We start from the raw sequence: 22,187 nt of genomic DNA on the forward strand, positions 1-22,187 counted from the left end.
TCATACATAAAGAAGACCAGAGCCTAATTTTCAATCCTCTTATCTCATCCCCCAGTGTCTCCTTTCTCTTCTATATTTTACTGGAAGGAGAGAAAGAAGGTTGCCGCAAGATTATTTCTATGGCAGTTTTGACTCCCCCACTGGTTTTCTGCTCCGTGCCTGACTGACACTTAGTTCTGCCTGAAGGACAAGGACAGGACAGACTTCTGAGTGCCAATCAATGAAGCATGCCACATGCTGTAATTGAAAAATACAGTGCTTCTCCAATAATATGAGGACATCATTTTTAGTGCAAAGCTGAGGTAAAGAGAATTGTAAGTGAGTAACATGTAGCTCGCATTTATTTTTATGGCATCTGACTTAACATGGCCAAATGAAATGAACCTGAGCTGCAGAATTTGGATTCAGATCTGAACCGCCTGCAATTGAGCAACACTTAGATCAAGGTTAAGCCCCACCTTTTGTTTCATCTGCAAAGCATGAGACTTTTTCAGCCTAATCATCCTAATCTGATGTCCTGATGTGCCTTCATCCAAGTTATCTGTTAGCTTGGCACACACAACAGCACAGCACAGCAAGCTAGCGTTAGTAAACCTGTGTAAGTATCCAAATTGCACACCTCTGATCTTAGGCTATCTTGTACTATTAAGTACTTAGGCACTTCTTTTATGGAAACTTCAGCAAAACAATGCAGGCCATACTTAGGAAAAGCCTACCCTTCCAAATAGTGCACGCTCCCTCACCTCCCTAAAGCGAGCACAAAGTGGTTAACCACCTGTAGAGAACAACCTTAGCAGTCTGTGGAGCAAGATAAGGAAAGTTGTCCTTAGGGATCCCACTGCTGATAGGAGAAACAAAAGCATCAGAATGATTTGCCTAAGGTTAAAAAGCAAGTGAGTAGCAGAACGACACTAAATACTACTGCTTCTCTTTTTACCTTCCCTTCTGGCTGCAATTTCTAATGAGAGATGTGGGAAGTTACGTACCTTTCAAAAGATAAGTAAATGTATTTAGAAATTCTTCATACGACTGCTCATGGCTATTAATAAATTGATCAAGGATGCTGTTGTTTAACAGTTGTTCTCCCATGATCCACACCTTGACAGTCGAACAGGTGTATCTGCTTTAGTAGGCTGCTTCTGCAATAGAATGAGCCGCATGTATCTGCAGGTAGAAAACTGTAGAAAAATTAACTGAGGAGTCACTAATTCACATCGATTAACACCGGAACATCAAATTTTTCTTCCCTCCTTGTGAAATTCTGATCTTGTCAGTGGGACTTCTGACAACAATTCCCCCAAAATTCAAGTGGACATAGTAATCTTAAGTGCAAATGGAGAGACTGTGATCATCTATGCCTGAAATTTATGTCCTCGGGTAATAAGGGCCACAGAAGTGTCCAACTCTCTTGCTGGTGTTCATTCCCCCTCATTTTAAGTTGTTCAGTCTTACAACCCCTGCCTTCTTTTCAGAAAGTGACACCACTCACTAGCGTATTGGATTTAACATCTGGGACACCTGTACATTCAAAATTCGGACTGAATCCATCATTCTGCAGGTACACTGCTCACTGTACCATCAAATCCCCTAAACCCAGATTTTGGACAGCATGTTTAAATCATGATGACGTCTGTGTGTATGCTGAGACAACACACAGGATGGGGAAGGTATGATGAAACTGGGCAGCTACATAGGAAGACGAGAACCACACCTTGAGAAGGGCGAGTGCTGAGAGCTGAAGGAACCCAACAGAGGCTTTTCTGGACTTGAAATCTCCACTCTTCAGTCACACAGCAATACCCTTCCAGCCCATCTTCATCACTTCACCAGACTCTGAGGGAAGTAATGGCCCTGAAAAATCTCTCAGTGAAGTATGCTGAACTTAACTTTGCCTCTCACTTATAAAAGCTGTGTAAATGGCATTTTAACAGCTGTGTGATGCTAAATAGTTAATAATGTTACTGATTTTTAATATACATAGGACCAGACTACTAGAAGCAGAAAAACACCCCTGAGAGTGTGGACACACATAACTGACACATTGTCTCACACAGTGGCAACTTAACTAAAAAGTGTAAATGATCAGTTTACATACATAAATGTGATAAAGATGCAAGAATGCCTTATACACTAAGTGCTTGATTTTCATGTGTTTCTGTGCTGCTTCTCTTGATTTACCACAGCATGAAGAAACGGCTTTTGGGAATGAAAGCTTAATTCTTCAGCAAAACTTCAAATCAATTACACTAAGCAAAGGCTGGCAACCTGATTTTAAAGTTAAATAAGATCGAACAAAAATTGTTCAGAGCCCAGCAGGAAAATAAAGCATGATTTCTAATGTAAAACTCTAATTTTGTTGGATTACCAGCTTGTAAATAAGACTAATGTTCTGAAGATATAAAAACACATGCACACCCACATGACCTAAAGTTTTAAGTTTTCTAATGTTTTACGAAAAACAAAACAGTATTAATCTCCCTGTGGACTGGCCAAGCAAAATATAATTTACCAGACTCTCAGAGTGGCTTATGCAAATTACAGTGGTTTCAGAGGGAAGCAATGCTTTCTACTCATCATTACTGTTCAGTTATTACAGCCATTAATTGAGGTAAATTTCATTCTATGAAAGACTGCAGTGATTTTTAAGGCTAGAGTCAAAGAAAAAAATGCATATATTTAGTCAAGAAAATGGTAATAACTACCTTTTGTTTTTCTTTGGCATCTGGCGTCAAGGATCTCCAAGTCCTTTATAAACACTAATGAAATAAACTTCACAATAGTCCCATGAAGAAGAGCAAACAAATATTATTCCAAGTAACAGATCAAAAAACTGAGTCACCAAGAGTTTAAATGACTTACAAACAAATCAGAGAAGGGCTGGCAGTAAAGCTTAGATTCCTTTACTCTAAAATGCTCTAGGAAGCTAGAAAATTAATAAACAATTTGGGAGAATAGTTGTATCCCTAACCAAGCTGAATGGCAGCTTTCTAAGTGAATATTCTACAGCTACCAAGTCATCAGCTGCAGATTAAGCATCCAGACCAAGCCTTACTAAAACACTTTAGCTCATTTCTACTCTGCTGCACAGCCTCTACTTCCTACAGAACTTGGAAAACTTCACATCAGATTTTAACATCCTAAACTGTAGAGAAGCAACAGCGCAACAAGGCTTTGGATCGATGCCAGGTTTTGACTCATTATAGTTAGCTGGGAAATGTAGTGCTGACTTCAGCCTGACCAAGTTTTAGCCAAATAATGATTGCAAAATCCTGAACATCAGCCTCATGAAAAAGCAAGCACTGGATGCTGTTCGGATATAATCTAACATTTAATACCAGAAATCTCCTGACATACAGAGATTAGGAATTTATCCCTAAGAGTTTTAAACATATATTTCAGTAAGCCTATGTATTTTAATCGAGCATCCACTTCAATATGTATGCATTAGGAGAAACATCACCAAAACACTGAAGTATTATTTTTAAAATATATAGCATAGAAAATTCCCTGGATATTCCAAGCATGGGAAAAGACTACTTTCTCAAGACTAACGGCTTTTTTTTCACCAGAAAATGGATCCAATTTTTACCCAAGTCAAAGCAGTAAATCCAGAGTACTCTCCCATAGCAAATATAGTTATTACAGGCATTAGTATAGGAGATTTCCTACTAACTATGTCAAAGGTATTCATCTTGGGTTAAGAAAATATAATAAATTGTAATTCATATGCTACATTTCCTTATTATTTCTTCTCAATGGAAAACCAAAGAATATATTTTGAAACATGAGTTCACTAAATTATTCATATTTTAATAAATCCAAAATTGGAAAAGAGGGGAGAAAACCCTATTTGCCATTTTGGCATCCATCCTCCACTGCTCTTTCTAAGAACTTCACAGTTTTGCTTCAAAAATCTAAAGCAAGAAATAAAATGCCAACTGGACTACAGAGGTGACAGTTCAACACAGACCTAATCTTCCCTTACACAGCTGTTACTTACGTCTACAGAATCATCTCCTCGTGGAGAGGAAAAAACAGCTAGGTCCTAATAAAAGCCTAGGTTCTGTCAGAAGAACAGCCATTCACTCAAAAAATAGAGAGGAGAGACTGGCAGCTAGAACTACCTGTCGCTCCCTGTTTTCAATTATTTTGAAGAGCTGCAGGATGCTATTGCATCACCCCAAATGAAAGCAAGCACAGAGGATGGTATCTGGATAACACCTACTACACCTGAAACTGAACATATATGGTTATGGTCAATGGTACAATAGAGGTGTTCAGAAACTTACCTCAACCTGTCAAGGTTTTTGTATTTTTCATTTTCATTCCACTTTGGTTTTCTGCTGCTTCCCACCTACTTTATTCATAAGTCTATTGTAAATGAACACCATACTGCATCAGCTGCAGAGAAATTTTGTGATGTGAACAGCTGAAAACAGGCTGACCAGAAGAATCTCACCTTTGCTAAGGAGCTAACCAGTAGATTCTACATAGGTGAAAGGCTTCAGCAATCATCCAATTCACAGCCTCAAGGCAATGACTCCTCTGAACTGCCATGAAAAAGAAAAAATAATGTACAATAATGGATTGGAATCACCCAAAATTTATGAACTGGCTACAATCACACATCTACAAATGAAATGACTGCATTGTTCTGCTAGTGGGTAACTACTACTGAAATAAAAAACTTATCTTCTTTTTCCCAAAAGGCATCAAACTAACTTGAAGGTTTCAAGGAAAGTAAGTCAAGAATATCTGATCCTTTCCCCACACTGGCTCTGGATAGTTTTAGAGTCAAAAATGAGAAAGTGATGCATCCAAGCAGCAACTACAGTTTCTTCTTTTGGCATTTCACTCCTGCTTATCCATCCAAATTAGTGTAATGAGGTTTCTTGAGGCAATCATTCATTAAGTCTTGCTGATCATTGTGCAAAATCAATTTTATTTCTCAAAATGCAGTCTTCTTCCCAGCTGTTTAAGTCAAACCAGAAATCTCTGCATTCAATCACAGAGGCAGGTCAAGTGAGTATTAGCATGATTTCAATTCTGCAGTTATTAGTTCTACTAAACAATAAAAAATGTGGTAGAATATAGGCTTCCTGTTTTATGCTGCATTTTTGAGTGCTTTATTAAGTTTCTTCTAAATATAATACAGACAATGAAAAAAAATCAAGATTCTGAATTTTTAAATGGAAAGAGCAATAAGTTCACCCACTACAAACTCACAAAAACTTTACACAATTTTTTCTGGGGAAAAAAAAAAAAAACAACTTCACTAGCATTTCTGGCATAAGTTAAAGTCAGGTTTCCACACCATGACTTTTCCACACCACACCACTTTGCTCTCCCAAAAGTCATTCTTAATGAAAAAAAAAAGGATAATCAGAAATTTTTATTTATAGATCACTCATAGGTTAATGGTAAACATCACTATTACACCTGTTTGAGAGATTTTATAACCTATGTCTGCTAAAATCACAACACAAATACATTATTTTTACATCTTATACTCTGTTACCACTGGACAATGCCTGATCTTTTTTCCCTATAGAACAAGCACAGTAACTGCACCTGTGACAACTAACTTTTTTCAAAGGAATCTTTGATACTTCAGATCTACCTACCTTCTCATAAAAGCAATGCTACTCTCTTAACAACCCACAATACTGAACTTGAGCATCAATAAAGGTTTTACATGTCAGTCTGCACTAAAGACCTTGATTCTGGGGACTCTCTTGGCCTGGCTAGTTCGGCAGCATAAAAGCTGTCACTAGCAATGGGGTGTGCTGGTAAAGGCAATACAGAAATTATCTCTGCATGTTGACCACTCATGTAGTTAGGCAATACTACAGGCATATATGCAAGTCTGAAGTGTGTGGTAAGCTGTCAAGGGATCAAGTACGGAACCAAAGCTGTTTCCTGCCTCCTAAGGACAATGCGAAAGCACACTGTGATTCAGGACATTAGAGACTCCTCTCAAACCTGTTCCAGGAGCTATGTAACACATGCTGTCTCTTACAAAAAAAAGGTAACATCCCAATCTGCCCTCTAGACACCAGTACTGTAGAAGTCACACCATGTAATAGATATGTTTGTGTAAAGCTTGCTAAAGGAAGCTGATTTAATTACACACAAAATGAGTAACCTAGATCCTGTATTGTTAGCAACTAAAGTAAACTCAATCTGAAGAGCAGGGATTAGTACTTTTGGAGGAAAAGTATCTTGATTTCCACTCCTTGCTTACTACCATTTACAGACTCAAGGAGACTCTAGAGGAGTATGGATTTGCTACAGTATTATTACAGCAATAAAGAATGAGGTAACACCTTTGCAAAAGGAATAAGCCTGTATCAGATGACTACAGTCAGAATCAATTTAAGCCTAAATGCTGGCTGCTTCCAAAAATGCCACCAACACCCACTCTCCCTCTTCACCCCTTTGCTTTTCTTTCCAGCCTATCTCTTGGCCAGACAAAATAAAATACTGATATAAAACCAGAAAATAAAGTCAGCAAATACCTATTTTCTGTTTAAATACATGTTTTCTGATCTGCCTTACAGGCATTAAATCATGAGTGCCTGCACAACCGGACAGGGGGAACGTGCAGTGGGAGCAAGGGAAGCATGCAGGATTGCCCCTTCTGGCAGCCTGTCATAGCTGTTAATGCAACCATGAAAGCACAGCCTCACCAGAAACACCAGTCACAAGTGGCCCAGAAAGCTGTGCTTCCTCCACACTAGAAAAGCAGATGTTACCAAGGAAGTCATACCCGCACTACCGCTAGAGGGGTGCAGATCATCAGCCCCCATGGTGCAAAGCGGCATGCACAGCTGGAACTCAAGCCTGTCCTCAATAAATGCCTGTTAGCTATGGACTGTGGTCACTATCCATTAACCAACATCCCAGGACGGCACTTTGAAAGTGGACCAAGTGAAAGGAGTGATTCCAGGAACTCCTACCAGAGAAAGACATAAAATGTTTTTGGTGGGGCAGCACAGGAAGGCTACAGGCAGTCAGCTGTTTCCTTCTTGTCTAGGTATCTGTAAAGCTACAGTTGCAAAAGAAAGCCCTCCCTGCTCTACTGTCCTGCCCTACTTTTCTCCCTCCTCCTCCCCGCTACCTATCACCTGCAGGGAAGCAACGTTCCTGGAGTAAACCCGACAGCAGCAAGCTCTGGCCACAAGCAGGTGCAGGTCAACTGAACTATGGGAACAAACTAAAAGAAAAAGCTTCAATTACAAAGGACGCAAACTTTGAGATGACGTTCCTTGCAGCATCTCTCAATTCAGTGTGATCTGCAACAGCTAATCCTGTTTAAATCAGCTGGATGTTTGCCACTGCCTTCAGCAGGAGTTCTTAAGGGCACACACTTAATGCATCAGCAATTTGTGTGGATGGGAACTGCATCTGCTTGCATAATACTAAGCCTCAGAGGCGACCTTCAGGATGGTCAAAAACACATGCCTCTCATGCCCAGCACCTGTGAGCTTTTAAAGGACATATCTAAGGGCTTTAATTGCAAGCAAGCACATTGATCCTGTTTGATTTCAGTGCTATTATGTCAGTCTCGTACATGATCAGAAGGGTTTTTTAATGAATTTCTAATGCCTTCAAGAGCACTGCTCCCTTTAAAGACCACCTGGAGGCCTACAACAAAGGTAACACTCCCTGTGCACCAAGCACCCCTCCAAAACTCGGTAGCTACTGTTCGCTGGAATGTGATCATCCTAGATTCGACAGTCAAAGCACACCTGGATTCAATCAGCTATTTTAGATGAAGCCTCCAAATAAAGCCCTGTCCCTCACATTAAATACTGTTTACTGATGGTTTTAGATGAGACAGAAAATTGAAGACTGTAGAATGCTAGACTCCCTGTGCCATTTTTCCATAGGTTTCAGCCTGTGAGTCCTGGCTAAACATCCAGGATATTTGCCTTCTGGCTGGCTAACCCTACACAAACGAGTAAGGTGGCCCTCCCTCTCCCTGCTGAGCTGGAGTCCATCACTGCAACCCACAAGGAGACAGCTACATACCAGCTCAGAGATGATTGTGTTTTACTGGCAGAAAATATGCTGAAAAGCCTGAAATTTCTCAATGCCATTTGGAATGATTTGGGATTAAGAAGATATAAACCACATATTATTTTAAGTAATTTATTGCAAAAGAAAAAAATCAAGTGAAACAAAACATTTCCGTAACAGTGAGCAATCTGCTGAAAACATACTACCTATGTCAATATTATTAGAATAGCAATTACAAAGGTAAAGTCCATTTATTCATTTTTGCATGGGTTCTCTGCCAAATAAATTCAGGATGCAAATCCTAGATGTTCTTGCTATGACCCGGACAGTTATGAACATTATTTTCCTGCCCTGTAGACACATTATTGTGAAGCTACTTCCTGCAGTTCCTCCAAAGCAGTTTGTCACTGACAGTTACAGAAGACCAGCTTGGACAGACCATGTCTTCATCCAACACTGATGTGTTGTTGTCAACAAACTTTAATTTTTCCATCTTCTCAGCCACAATAATTGGGAAACTAATTTCTAAAAATAAGGCATGTCACGTGGCAGAAGGAGAATAAAATGAATATAAAATATTAAATGAGACAGATCCGGGGAGGGGGCTGGATTTTTCTCTTAAGCTTTTGTAGATCTTTGATCACAGAACCAAACAAGGGTCAGACTGTGTCAAGCACTTGGGTAAGAAGCTGTCAAGTATCTAGATGCTACCGAAAATAGAAATAAATGTGATCTGAATGCCCTTACATTTGGGATAAGATCAGTTCTTCAGCATTGAACTCTGTAGCAGAGTCTACTTTTACCTTCGTTTCAGTTGAGAATATGCCATATAGACACTACTGGGCCCAGTGCCTTAGAGCTGCTGTACTTCAGATGAGAAACATCACCACATCCTATCTGCATTACAGCTACTCAAAGTCTCAAGACAGTTTTTGCAAACATTTGGTATGTTTGCTTTGCTGTACTGATCAAATTCCATTTCAGGCTCTTTCTATTCTCACAGCAGTTCCAAATGGGAGACGAGCTATTTCTGAAATACTGCGCTGCAGGTATTGTAACTCAGGAGCGAGTGAAGGTAGGGCTGGCAAAACAAAAGCAGGGAGCCACAAAGAGTGAACTGTTTCCCAGGTTCTTATGTTTATTTGCTGTGCTATGTTATGCAAGTGGCTCATCCTCTGTGCCCTAGCACTGCTAGCAGTTGAAAGGATATGTTCCCATAGGACTTCCCAGAGTCTAATTATTTTTTTGTTGGAGAAAAGCACTGTGAAACTGATGAAAAATGCCACAAAAGGGTGCAAAGTTTTATTAGTCTTTTAAGGTCTGATCAGAGGGCCAGTGAAGCAGAAAAAAAGACATTCCTAATTACTTCAGTGGACTCTGAATTGGACTTTTAGTCAGCCCTCACTCACTGGGTTGCACACATTTGTCATTTCCTTTGCTCTGTTTCAATGTCACTACCTACTTGCAGCAGAGCATTCCTGGGAAAAGCAGTAGTACACCAATCAGCAGTAGCTGTTTCCTTTTACTAGCTATTAAAATTACTTTAGATGACATTTTTCTGTTACAATAGCACTGAAAAATTCCAAAAGATGTTCATGAGGTTGGCAGGTTTAGCAGTGTAAAAAAAATAAAGGAGCATGTTCTACATTTACAATCAAACTAACAGGAATCTACTGTCACTCTGGTCTGGTTCTACTACAAAGAGTTAAAGCTTCTGGAGACTGGCAGGTTTCTTGTTGTGCCATCTAAGGCTGGGGGTAGGGGGGAAACAACATTTCACAGCCGGTTAGCCACAGTAGACTCAGAAGCACATCTGCAAATTACGCAGATAGATTCCCCTCCATCAGGCTGTCTCTCCATGCCACAAGCCCCCAGTGCTGTCAGAGAAGATTCCTCAAAGTGCTCACATTCGAATCCCAATTACATAGAAAGATTTCGGAAGACACAAAAACCCTCTATCAGCCAGGTATGTCTAACTTATTGTTTTGCCCAAAGCAAAACACTTAACAAATGTTTTGAGCAATATTATATAAAATTTCCTTCCTTAAGCCTGTTTATAGAGGACTTCAAAGCTCTGTGGGTGTCTGGATATGACCTTGATTGTGAAGAATTTGGGAACAGCACTTGCTTTTCAGGGTTCTGCTTTTTCATTTTGCAAAGGGAGACTCTGCAGATCAGGCGGAGAAAAAAATCTATATACAATATTGCAAAATAAATTTAATTCTACCATGCATATCTGTATTCATGCCAAGCTAAAAGTAGCTGCAAACTAATGACAGAATTTAATGGTCAGGAATGAGCACTTACCAACTAAGACTCCATGCTATCCTGCAATCCATTCTCTCAGTGTCCAATTAATGCTGTTCAAATACCTTACCTTTGTGTAAATGAAAGGTGCTTGGGGTTTGCTACAGTTCATAAGATCAAATAATTCATTATTTGGTAGCATTCAAATTACTGTGAAATTATTATTAATATGGTATTTTTTAATGTTGACAAATATTAATATGAAACGTCATGCTAAACAACAGTACTGATTATTCATTGTTCTCCTGTTTAAAATGTTTTTGTTGCCTATTTGAGTAAGAGGCACTGCACACAGGTGAACAATTACTACATAGGGTCAAAGAGAACAGTAAGTAGTAAACAGTGTTTGTGAGTGACTCACTGCCTAAACACAGTGATCTAGTGACATTGTATAAACCCTAGATCTATGAGGACAAAGGACCTATGGGAGACTTGCCACTTTCCATGCAGAAGCTAGAAGAGAAGAGCAACATCCAAAGGCATGTGAAATGCCACTTGATGTTTAGGCACCTGAATCCTACCCCTTGTTTCTAAAACACATTCATCCTATACTTCTCATATATATATATATATATATATATATATACACTTTATATAGTTTCTGAAATAATACCCCACATACAAGTTGTAACTATGTCCATCTATTTCCATACTAAGCACATTTCAAACTACATTAGCTAGTGCTTTTAGAAAGCACCTTCTCTCTTCATTTATGATCCTTCTGTAAATACATCTCCCAACGAACCTATCTATATCTGAATTCCTTGTAATCTCTTGTTGACATACAACTAATAACTGGGGGAAAAAAAACAGTTAAAAATAATGTTTGATTTTAAAATAAAATAGGGGAAAATATTTGTTTTCTTCTTTCTGTTAGTTTAGCTTGTCAGATCTGTCCAGTTCGCTCCTCAAATACAGGGGTTATAAAAGTAATGCTGAGATTCACTTATTTGTATAATCCTTGGAGCTTCATCTTTTAAAAAATGCTAAATATGATGAAGTATGACTCAAGTCACCATAACTGGTAATTGTTTGTGTAACTCCACCCTTCTCTATTTAACCATCTTCACTTCTCGTACTGTCTTTTCCCCTCTATCTTGTGCTGTCCCACAACAAAGGCATTTGTCTCTTTCCCACCGCACTAACACTGATGCTAATCCAGCTCCACAGTGACGTGGTTTTGAGCATAAAGCCACAAAAAAAACTTAAAATTTTTGGTTATAAAGTTAGATTGCTACCTTTTGGGATCCCTGAAGCTGCTCAGGGACAGATGAGCATTGACCCAAAGGAATCAGTGGTGTTGGAAGGTTAGAGGTGGAGGCCAGTATAGCCAAAGATCAACCACACTCTATTAACACACCATAATTAGCATGAACAACCTGGAAAGAAAAAGCAATTCCAGCAAGTGCCCCAGGAGCTACTTCTGCCAGAGAATCTAGGATAAATATTCCCTCCGTTACTTACTGAACTGCTTGCTTATGTAAAGTTCAATAAATATTAAGGAATGACACAGAGGAAGTGTGTTTAAGTATGTTTGTATAACCAGTAAATTCTGTGTGTTTATCAATCTCACTTTTAATAATTTTCATCCACTCTATATCTTTTCTCCACTCTATATCTGCAACAGTCTCTGCAGATAGTATACTCTTCAGAACTGAGTACTGCTCAATATTTGGGAAATAGTTTGTGAGATTGTGGACAACAGTAATTGTCACATTTGGAGGCGCCTGAAGTATATGTAAGAATAAAAATTGAATGCCAGCATTTCAACTAAATTCCTTCCCATTTTTAATATTCTCGTTAGACTTAAAATGCAAACCAGCAGACAAATGTAGAACACTATTGTTACAAAATACAGAATACTTACAGATGTGCTCGTGGCATCTTCAGTATGGAAGACATACTTTTCTGAAGACCCTATGAAAACCAAGAAGCTAAGTAGCGACACAATATGAAAGAGACAAAGGAAATCTAACACAGTAAACTCAACTTAGTACAAACTCCTCTAACACCACCGTTTTTGAATGGCTGTAAGAAACAAGCAGCAGAGATTTCTGTTTAGCCTATCGCCTGAAGGTAAATAACTTGGCAATTTTTTCTTCATGCAAATAATACGAACAAAACCTGCTACGTATACTGACATGCTCAGATTGGGGTTCTCTATAATTTAATTAACTCATAACTGAACTTCACCTGCACCCCAGTACTTCCAAAAAGGAATCCAAATGTGCAAAACCACCAGCACCTTCAGGGCAGAGGGATAAGGACTGGCTACACAGTGAATAGAACCTGATCATGATCTTTGGGTGATTCCACAACATGCAAAAAGACATGACAGCTATTCCACAGATTATTTTTTTAACAGAGTCAGTAGTGGTTATGCCTCCTCTGTCTGTGTGCTCTGGCCTAAGCATATCTGACCAAGCTTACCTACCTTTGAAAGCATTTAATGACAGATGTGCATTTTAGCACAGCAGTTTGCATACCAGTTTCTGCACAGACAGTACAGGAGTGAGGCATAACAGTTCCTGTGGTGCATGAGAACATGCAAAGATGGTAATTTGATATAGTCAGTCTCATCAATTCCCGTAATTTTACAGTGACTCTCATTAGGTACACTATGCTGTTCCAGAGCCCCCAGGTTTTGATGTCACATGACTAGAAGATACCCATCCCTCTTTATAAAAGAAACCCTGTGTGTCTGGCATTTGTTGTTAGAGCAAAATGAAAAGCAGGAGCAAGGAAAATATGAATCCTAAAGATTTCAAAACAGGGAATTATATTTTAAAATGTAGAAGTTTGGGGTTTATGGGGTTGTTTGTTTTGGGTTTTTTTCAAATATTGTATTTGAAAGCTAGTTCACACCTTTACATTTTGGGGATTTGGCAAAGTCTGGGACAGAGAACTTGCATGTTTACTAAAAGGCACAGCTCTGCTGTCACCAAGGACAGTGCCAATGAACCAGTCAGTTTCCCTTTCTGGTGTCTGTGCTCTCCAAAGCTCACTCAGTGTTACTATCCAGGCTGACTACAGCAACGCTTTCAAATTTTTGTAGAAACCAGGGAAAAAAGCAAAAGATACCCCTTGAAACCTGCTCATGAAAGCATGAGCAAACATCAGAGATGAAGAATTTGATCACAGTATGAAAACCTCTGGCAGCTGGACTCCCAAGCCACACAGCTACCTCAAGCAGGCACAAGTGTGCGAGACTCACCCCAGCACTAACAGCTTCTACACCTCTGCCACTGCAATGATACCTGCGCGGTCAGAAATACTGCTGGCACCGGCTGCTCCTACGCATCTCCAACAAATCTTGATGTTTTCTTTGTAAACCTGCAAAATGTTCAACTGGAGTTTGCATTCGCCTATGTACGCACTTACTTCAGCTCACCGACTCGGCGACACGACGGCAATTCCCCGGCCAGGGGCCGGGCTCAGGGGCCTGGAGGGGAGGGGACCCCCCACTCTTACCACAACCGGGGCGCTCACTCGGGGGGCAGCCGGGCCCCTCAGGCAGGCGGGCCCGGGACCGTCTGGGGGCGCAGGCGCCCGGCCCGCCCGCGGCTGACCCCAGGGCCCGGGGCCGTGCGACCCCCGCCCTTCCCTGCAAACCCCGCGCCGCCAGCTAAGGCGGCCTGCGGCACCGGCCGGCTGCAGCCCGGCCAGCCCGGCAGCCCCGGGGCGAGAAACCGGCAGGGAACTGCCCGCTCTGTGTCATCCCCGCCGCTGCTCCCTCCGCCCTCGGACCTCCGGCGCCGAATCCCGCCGCCGGGACACCCGACCCCCCCCGACCGACCGCCGGCGACCCCGGTCCTGCGGCCCCACTCACCCGCCGCCTGCCTGCCCGTGCCCGCGAACCCCTGCGCCCCGCGGCCCCACGGCCGGGAGGTCGGGCGCCGCGCCGGGCCAGGCCAGGCCGGGCCGAGGCGCCAAGCGCGAACTACCGGTCCCACCAGGCGCCGGGGCCGCCGTTCCCATGGCAGCGGCCGGGCCCGCAGCAGCGCGGGGCCGTACGGGTGTTAGGCGCTAACAGGCCGTAGGTGGTACAAAATCCCGCCGAACGCACAGCTCTTGCTTGATTCGTGTCTTGAGTAGCAGAAGCGGGTCACTTTTGGGGTCTCAAAGTGCGAACTGAAATGCAACTTCAATACAATGTCTTAAGTATTCCTAAACAACGCTCGTGGGCTCTAAAGCATGTTTCATCTGTTTCTTTTGTCGCTTGTTTTCTCAGACACTGACCACACTATGGCCCAATCAGACAAAATGTTGCTGCAGGTGGTGTCGGCCTCCAGTAATTCATCCTTGCTTCAGCCAGGCTTCTCCCTCCTGAATTTTGATGGGCATGTTTTCTTCTTTGGGCAGAAAGGATGGCCAAAGAGGTCCTGTCCCACTGGTGTTTTCCTCCTCGATATAAAGCAGGATGAGTTCAAAATGAAACCAGCCACCTTCTCTAAAGACTCCTGTTACCTCCCCCCTCTCCGCTACCCTGCTCTTTGCACACTCAGAGGCAATGCAGAGTCTGATGACTGCCAATATATCATCCACGGTGGGAAAACACCTAATAATGACCTTTCTGATAAGGCTTACGTTATGAGTCTGGTAAGCAAAAACAGCAAGAAAACCATGTTCCAATGCATTGAGAAAGACCTGGGTGGAGATGTCCCTGAAGCTAGATACGGGCATACAATTAACGTAGTTCATAGCCGGGGAAAAAGCGTGAGTGTTATATTTGGAGGGAGGTCATACACTCCTCTTGCACAAAGAACCACTGAAAAATGGAACAGTGTAGTTGACTGTTTGCCATCTGTGTTTCTCGTTGATTTTGAATTTGGATGCTGTACATCATACATACTTCCAGAGCTTCAAGATGGACTTGCTTTCCATGTTTCTGTTGCCAGAAACGATACAGTCTACATTTTGGGAGGTCATTCACTTCAAAATAACACCAGGTCCCCCAGCTTGTACAAGCTGAAAGTTGATCTCCCACTGGGCAGCCCAGCTGTTACCTGCACCATCTTGCCAGGGGGAATATCTGTGTCAAGTGCTATAGTGACTCAAATGAGTGATACTGAATTTGTCCTTGTTGGGGGCTACCAGTCTGACAGCCAGAAACGGTTGGCGTGTAACACAATAGTTCTGGAAGATAGTAAGATAGAGATTCTTGAAAGGGTGGGCCCAGACTGGACACAAGATATTAAACACTGCAGGGTGTGGTTTGGCTATGATATGGGCAAAGGGTCTGTATTGCTGGGCATTCCAGGGGCCAACAAACAGTTAATCTCAGATGCTCACTACTTCTACATTTTGAAATGCAAAGGAGCAGAAGATGACAAGGAGGAAGAACTGACAACAGAAATTTGCAGTCAAACATCGACTGAAGACCCTGGAGACTCCACTCCATTTGAAGATTCGGAAGAGTTTTGTTTTAGTGCTGAAGCCAATAGCTTTGATGTTGATGATACTGACACTTACAATGAAGATGACGAAGAAGATGAATCAGAAACAGGCTACTGGATCACCTGCTCTGCCAGTTGCAATATTGACATTAACACCTGGGTCCCTTTCTATTCGACAGAGCTCAACAAGCCGGCAATGATCCTGTGTTCCAGTGGGACTGGCCACTGGGTCCACGCACAATGTATGGATCTCTCAGAGAGCATGCTCCTACGTCTTTCAGAAGCAAATGTCAAGTACTTCTGTAATGAGCATGTTCACCTTAATAAAGGGCTACAAACTCCCAAAAAGGTGCACCTGAAAAAGCAACCCATGAAACCATTGCGCAAAAAGACAACCATGAAGTTAACTACGCCAACAAAAAAGTCCTTTCTTCGGAGATTGTTTGAATAGATTTACACTGATGATTTGTATTCACCTGGGAGGAAATGCAGTCTCAAAGACAGCTAGTAATGGTTCAAGCAGAATGGATTATTGGAGCTCAAAGAGATCTTTTCATTTAATTTATTTCGATTATCTCAATATTTCAGTTAGATTTCAAAGCTCATGAATTTATTTTGTCTCGTGTATTTTTGTGATATCTGGATAGGAACCCCATCACAGAGGACATTGTACAAACAATGGTAACTGGTAATTGTGTGGTGTATTTTATGCTGTAACTTACTCCCCAGTTATCCCCAGTGAGTTTAATGGAACTGTTGGTAGAATAAGACATTATCCCATGTACTCAGTGCTGTTAGCATCTGTCCATAAAGGACATTCTATTACCGATTTAAATTTTTTATCTTATTGAGTAGTTTTAGAAGTATTTGGCCTAATTTATAGCTGCATTACTCCAATTTTACGTTTGTGTAATGAAATAAAATTAGACTAATTATTCTGGTTTTAAATGAAAGTGGTGGCTTAAGTCCCTTGTGTCAGAAGTAATGAAATATTCAGACGCTGAGGGTCATTTTTCTTCAGGGACATCCATTATGGAAAGCTTACATATGGAGCATTTAATTCTGGATAATTAATTTTTGATTTTGAGAGGTATTGAATGATTATATGTCAGTTTTGGCTACAGTTGTGGAACATCATCTCATAGCAAAAATCATATTGCTTTTTTTAAACTACTGTGCTCAAGAACTGCTTTGTGTTTGTATTTTTGAAAATCTAGTAAGCTAATAAAATGTATAATAATAAAAAATACTGCATCTTTTTCACCTGCTCATGGGGTAAACCAAACACTGCAAATCCCTAAGTCTATGAAAAGAACAGTATGTGTGCTTGGGAGGTCCATCTGAAATCTGATAAGGGGTCTAGCTTCACAGCCACCCCATACTGTGACCTCCCATTCACTTCAGAAGAAGTTCCTTCTGATGAACGGGACTTTCATTTACTTGAGGTCCTCCAGTATGCATTTCTTTCTCTGCTCTGCCCAGGCTGACTGTGTAGAGTGTGAAAGCTTAAAAGTGCAAGCTGTAGCTCAAAGTTACTCATTGAGCCAGTGGGGCACTGTGAGGGTGGAAACAAACGCAGCTGGCTGCTCAGAGCATTCGGAGAAGATTGGATTCGGATTGAAAAGGACATTGTCAAGGTTGAATGGCCCAAGAGTTTACTAAGTTTTTTGGTGGATTCTTTTATTGGCTATTTGTAAAGCCTCATCATTCTTGAATTTATTTTTTATTTTTATTACTGCTCCAAACATATTTTCAAAAAATCAATACCATCAGCTCAACGGTTGTGAGCCAGCAATAATACTGCAGTATTCACAGTCCAGCTCTCATGCTGGGCCCCTGAATAAAAAAGAAAACCAGGAGCAGCTGTCAGCCATTTGATCACTATACAGACCCTGAGCAGCCACTACTTTACAAAGCAGCATGTGTAGCATAGTATTCTTGTCAACACAGACCTGTATGCACAGTACTCCCCTTGAAACCTTTGCAACTCAAGTCAACAGTAGAGGAAAGTGAAGGGCAACCACGCAAACTTTCTGTTTCCAACCTTTTCATGTACTGAGGAAGGTTACAGTTTGGGTAGAGCTTGTAAACGGGAAGTATATTGCCCCTCTCACCAGTCTGATACTGGTATAAATTCATAGATTTCAATGCCAGCTTCCTGTTTCCTTTGTCATGCTACTTTATGCAAGTTCAGAGTATATAGTGCTATATGTTTTTCCAAGGAATAAATGAATATCATGCCCATGTAAAGTCCCTTCCAACTGGTGAAATTCAATAGTCAACATCCCCTTTTGTAGGTTAGTCATAGGTCTTACTCAGCTGAATTGTCAGTAAAATATACATTCATCACATACTCTTGTATAGACTTCATTTACAACAACAAAAAAAATCCACACCAAAATTAAAGCCACATCATCAGAAGACCAACAAAGGGGAACAATATACTCACACAAAAAAACTCCACCCCTCATTCCTTCACCATTTTACAACATCAAAAGACTCCCCACAATTATTTATTGAACTCCTTGGCAATGTCCAGTTCAAGTTTTTTGCCTGTTACCTCTCCCAGTTACTGACATTATCTCAAAATCCTTAGACCTCACATTGTGTGACAAATTAGTCAGCTAGTGCAGACAAATAAAAGGATGGAAACATTTTCCAAAGGGAGAGCTCCACACTTGCCTAGAAGAAGTGACATTTTGCCTGTGATAAAGCCTGGTGGCCCAGGTGCTGGTGTTGTGGTTGCAGTATGATGGGAGCATGTCTGAATTCCCAGAACCAACTCATGCAGCTGCAGTGACTCCCTGAGCCCTTAGGAGCTGTGTGCAGGTACGCTCAGCATATAGCAAGCACAAGCACACATTGCAGCCCCTTCCAACTCTTATCTGAGTTGTGGTTCTTTAAGGCTGTGGCTATGAAAAAAAGCAATTCACAGTCAGACTTTACGATATGCCTCATCAGGCCCATAACATTAGTGTATTGTATGTTTGAGCTGTGGGGGTTTTTTCCATGTGTGGTTTATTTGAGTAGGAGGGAGAAATTGCTTGGTCAAACCATGTCCCAGCATCGCAGTGAAGGGCAGTACAAGCAGCGTTAAATCACAGCTCAGAGACTGTAGTTACTGCAGGGAGAGGAAGTCATAAGTAACATTAAATATAATATTCCAGAGGACTTGAACATAAAGAGATATATCAACATCAACCTGTAAAGAAGACACTTGACATAGCATTCAAGACTGCAGAAAGTACTTAATTCCTTGATACTTCTGATGACACTTTTGAGTCATGTACTTGTTAGAGCATTGATTGTCTTCAAAACCAGCTAATCAATACAAGATATTTCTTCCCCAGGCAGGTTAGAATTAGAAGATAAAATGAAGTAGATTTGAGTGCAGAAGTAAGTCTCTATTGTGTCTGTATCCAACTGACCTATGTGTTTTGTAACCACAAGCAGCAGCAGCATCATGGTTCCCAGCCACATTTTAGTAACACTATTTTGTTATTATCAACTTTTACGAGAATAATATATGGATTTTACTGGTATTGAAAGGTGCTTGGACACCGAAGTACCTGATTAATCTACAGGAAAGGCACAGCAAAAACTTTAGTGTTAGCACTAAAGCATGTGTCATAGTTCAGAGTGACTCATTGTACCAGTAGACCATTGAAAGGAGTGGAAATTAATGCAACTGGGAGACCAAAGCAAAAGGAAAAGATTGAATTCAGATTGAAAAGGAATCTGTAACGTTATTTACTGCTAAACTCAATCTATTAAAGACAGAAGGACTGGCTTCTTTCTTTTATGATTGGTGGCTATAGCTCCCTCAGTATTTGATTTCCTACCCTATACCATTTCAAACAAGGCTAACTTCAGGGAAGGGCTTGAGTAGCAGCCTCTGAAAATCGAAGTCCAATTTGGTGCCTTTACTTGACCTTTGAAAATTGTAACACCAAAGCCCATTTTTTCTTTAAAAAGAGCAAGATAATAACCTTGTAAAGCTTCTGATTTCTCAATATGTACACATATGCAGGAAGAACAGGACACTGGCCACTACCGCAGGTGTGCAGGACCTCCTTCAGGTGGCAGTTATTGTGTATTTCCTTGTCCGTTGGCTCAGGGTGCCCATCTTCAGACGAAGAGCTGGGCACTGAAAACATACCTCTTGACCTCTCTCCCAGTGCTGCTAGAAAAAGTGCTAATTAAATCCTCTCTAATGTGTTATTTTGTATCATGGGCAATATTAAGCTTGATGCAGAAGGCAGAAAATCTCCCACACTTAGGAATTGCAGCTGGTCAGCTGTTTGAAAATTATGCCATATTCAGTCACCTAAAAACAGTACTCTGAAGAAGAGCGGTGACAGGCCTCATTAGTCTTCATCTGATCCCAATCCTAATGGGATTACACGGAAAGTAAAATCCAGTCAGTTATTATAGATTTATGAATAAAGGAGTTAAATCATCCTAATTTACCAGGAAACTCTCTGGGGCTTGGATTTTTGTTTTATATGAGTTCTGTTTTTCCCATCCATCATTTTTTATTCAAGGTCAGGGTGGATATTACAACAGGAAAGAACTAAGTTGGTGATATAAAGTCCAGAAATTAGATATCTAATTACCTGATTGCACAAGTAAATCAGGTAGCTTAATTTGCTCATCATTAATTCCATCCAAACCAGTTGGTTTACATAAGTCTTTTGACCCTGAGATATCATTGCAAGGAAGAAAGAAAGATTTTCTGAAGTGGAATACAGGGAAGCTACAAATCATGAACTGAAAGGTAGATGGGAACTAATCTTTGCAGCTGAGTCTATGACAGGGAGCCAAAATTAGAAGCCAGTAAAGAGGCTTAACATAGAAGCATGGATGTAGCAGTGCAAGGCTGATTTTAAACAAACACTGGGATGGTATTTGAAAATGAAGCAAAAGCCATTTACAGACTAAATAAAACTGTTTTTAAATTAGTTTAGTTTTCCATCTAATAGTTGCCTATGAGGAAAGGTGCTGAAAGGATTGCTGAGACTGACAGAGTAATCTTCATCTGTGTTTAACTGAGTGACTTCCAGAACAGGGCTGGATCAGCTGTCTGGCTATTAGAATGGTCTAAATATGAAAAGCATCCACAATTTGAATGAAAAGACTGTTACCATGAAATTATGTGCATAGTCAAAAAACTGGCAAGAAATACAAAGCTGGAAACCTAAATATTTATAAGAATTTTATTTTAAACAGGTTTCAAGAATTAAGAAACTGTAACACAGTAAAAAAAATAAAATTTTGAAGCTGTGCAGTGAGACAAAGCACAGAACTCAGTGTAGTCAGAAATTAGGATTCTGTAAATATCTAGAATCTTTCTGAACTACCTAACTAAAAGTCAAAGCTGATTTGCTTAAAATGAATAGAATTATTCCTGTGAGGAAAAAAATATGAGAGACCAGAATCACAGCTTCTAACATAGTTCACATAATTTCATAACATGGCAATTCATAATACAAAGTCCTTGATTTAAAGCAAGCAAAATAAGATACATAATGCGATTGTATAAAAACTACAGTCTATACAATTTCAGAACAAGAAAATTATTTACCATGAATTATTGAAGGATTTGTACCAAGTATTAACATTTTTTTAAAAAGTGCACGTTTGAAAGAGTACCATGAATAAAAGTCTCTCCATTTTTCTAAAACCTCTTCAAAATCAAAAAGCTAAACAATAGACTGCGTAACTACATGATGCACCTGTCTGCAGTCAGAATTTGTTTGCCTTCCGATGCATGACTGTCTTCATGCAGCATTGTTATTTTATGCCTGTTTACAAAAGCTTCACTTGCAGGTACATACCCTTTCAGTGCCGTTTGTTCTATGAATTCAAAACTCTCAGAGTCTCTTAATTTACAGAAGATGTCAACAATGGGGAAAAAGATGATTAAACTAGATTCCAGTCTAAATAAAAGAAAATAAGAAAAAAAAAAAATAGCGGTAGTTCTCTTTGTCAGCTATCCTACCCAGAGCTGGTGGAATGTAAAATGTGTCTTGATGGCTTAATATTTCACAAAAGAATACTTTCACGTGCTACTGCATCCCTGTATCCCTGTCCAGGTTCTGTTCAGTCTGATGAGTTACCCAGGATATAAGCCTCATCTTCAGAAATCATACATATATGGATAAAACTTACTCAACCCTTTTGAAGGCAGTGAGACAGATCACTTGCTGTTACATCAGCAGCTCATTAAAGTGAATTGGAATTTGGAAATGTTAGCTGAGTCACTAAAATTACATGTGTAAAAGGAACAAAATCTGGTCTGTGAGTCCAGTGACACAAATACATTGCAATGAACAGGTCTGGATTATTTGGGGGTGAAATTCACTTCTGTGCAAAAGGCAGCAAAAAATGAATATACCATCTAAATGGAGTGAAAATCACCATGAGGTGAGTCAGGATTGTTAAACTAGGCCTTAGGTTTTT

At 40.5% G+C, this 22,187-nt stretch overlaps 3 protein-coding genes across 17 annotated transcripts in view; 2 read left to right on the forward strand and 1 right to left on the reverse strand.

The window, feature by feature from the left end:
- The window catches only part of IFTAP (intraflagellar transport associated protein), a 43,656-nt gene extending 29,486 nt beyond the window's left edge, over positions 1-14,170 (reverse strand). The window contains exons 1-6 of one of the 15 annotated variants that reach the window (XM_027807990.2): positions 13,544-13,662; positions 12,197-12,246; positions 4,460-4,550; positions 2,703-2,769; positions 1,712-1,851; positions 987-1,139 (exon numbers count right to left, since the gene is read on the reverse strand). In XM_027807990.2, coding sequence (XP_027663791.1) covers positions 987-1,089 — 103 coding nt within the window. In that variant the 5' untranslated portion in view covers positions 1,090-1,139; positions 1,712-1,851; positions 2,703-2,769; ... (1 more) ...; positions 12,197-12,246; positions 13,544-13,662. Of the gene's footprint in view, positions 1-986; positions 1,179-1,711; positions 1,852-2,702; positions 2,770-4,289; positions 4,372-4,459; positions 4,551-12,196; positions 12,247-13,543; positions 13,663-13,710; positions 13,732-14,158 lie in introns of those variants that run through there. The other 14 variants (XM_055715692.1, XM_055715693.1, XM_055715691.1 and 11 more) reach the window with 14 other exon arrangements.
- Positions 9,881-14,352, forward strand: LOC129736484 (proline-rich proteoglycan 2-like). Its single transcript, XM_055715979.1, has 2 exons — positions 9,881-9,988; positions 13,684-14,352. Exons 1-2 carry the CDS (start codon positions 9,881-9,883, stop codon positions 14,350-14,352), a joined length of 777 nt encoding a protein of 258 aa, XP_055571954.1.
- Positions 14,353-14,574: 222 nt separating this feature from the next.
- Positions 14,575-16,548, forward strand: RAG2 (recombination activating 2). The gene has a single exon (XM_005441068.4). The coding sequence runs from the start codon at positions 14,575-14,577 to the stop codon at positions 16,174-16,176; it is 1,602 nt and encodes a 533-aa protein (XP_005441125.2). The 3' UTR covers positions 16,177-16,548.
- The last annotated feature ends 5,639 nt before the right edge of the window (positions 16,549-22,187 follow it).

The sequence above is a fragment of the Falco cherrug genome, chromosome 7, assembly GCF_023634085.1.
Source record: "Falco cherrug isolate bFalChe1 chromosome 7, bFalChe1.pri, whole genome shotgun sequence".
Taxonomy (NCBI): Eukaryota; Metazoa; Chordata; class Aves; order Falconiformes; family Falconidae; genus Falco; species Falco cherrug.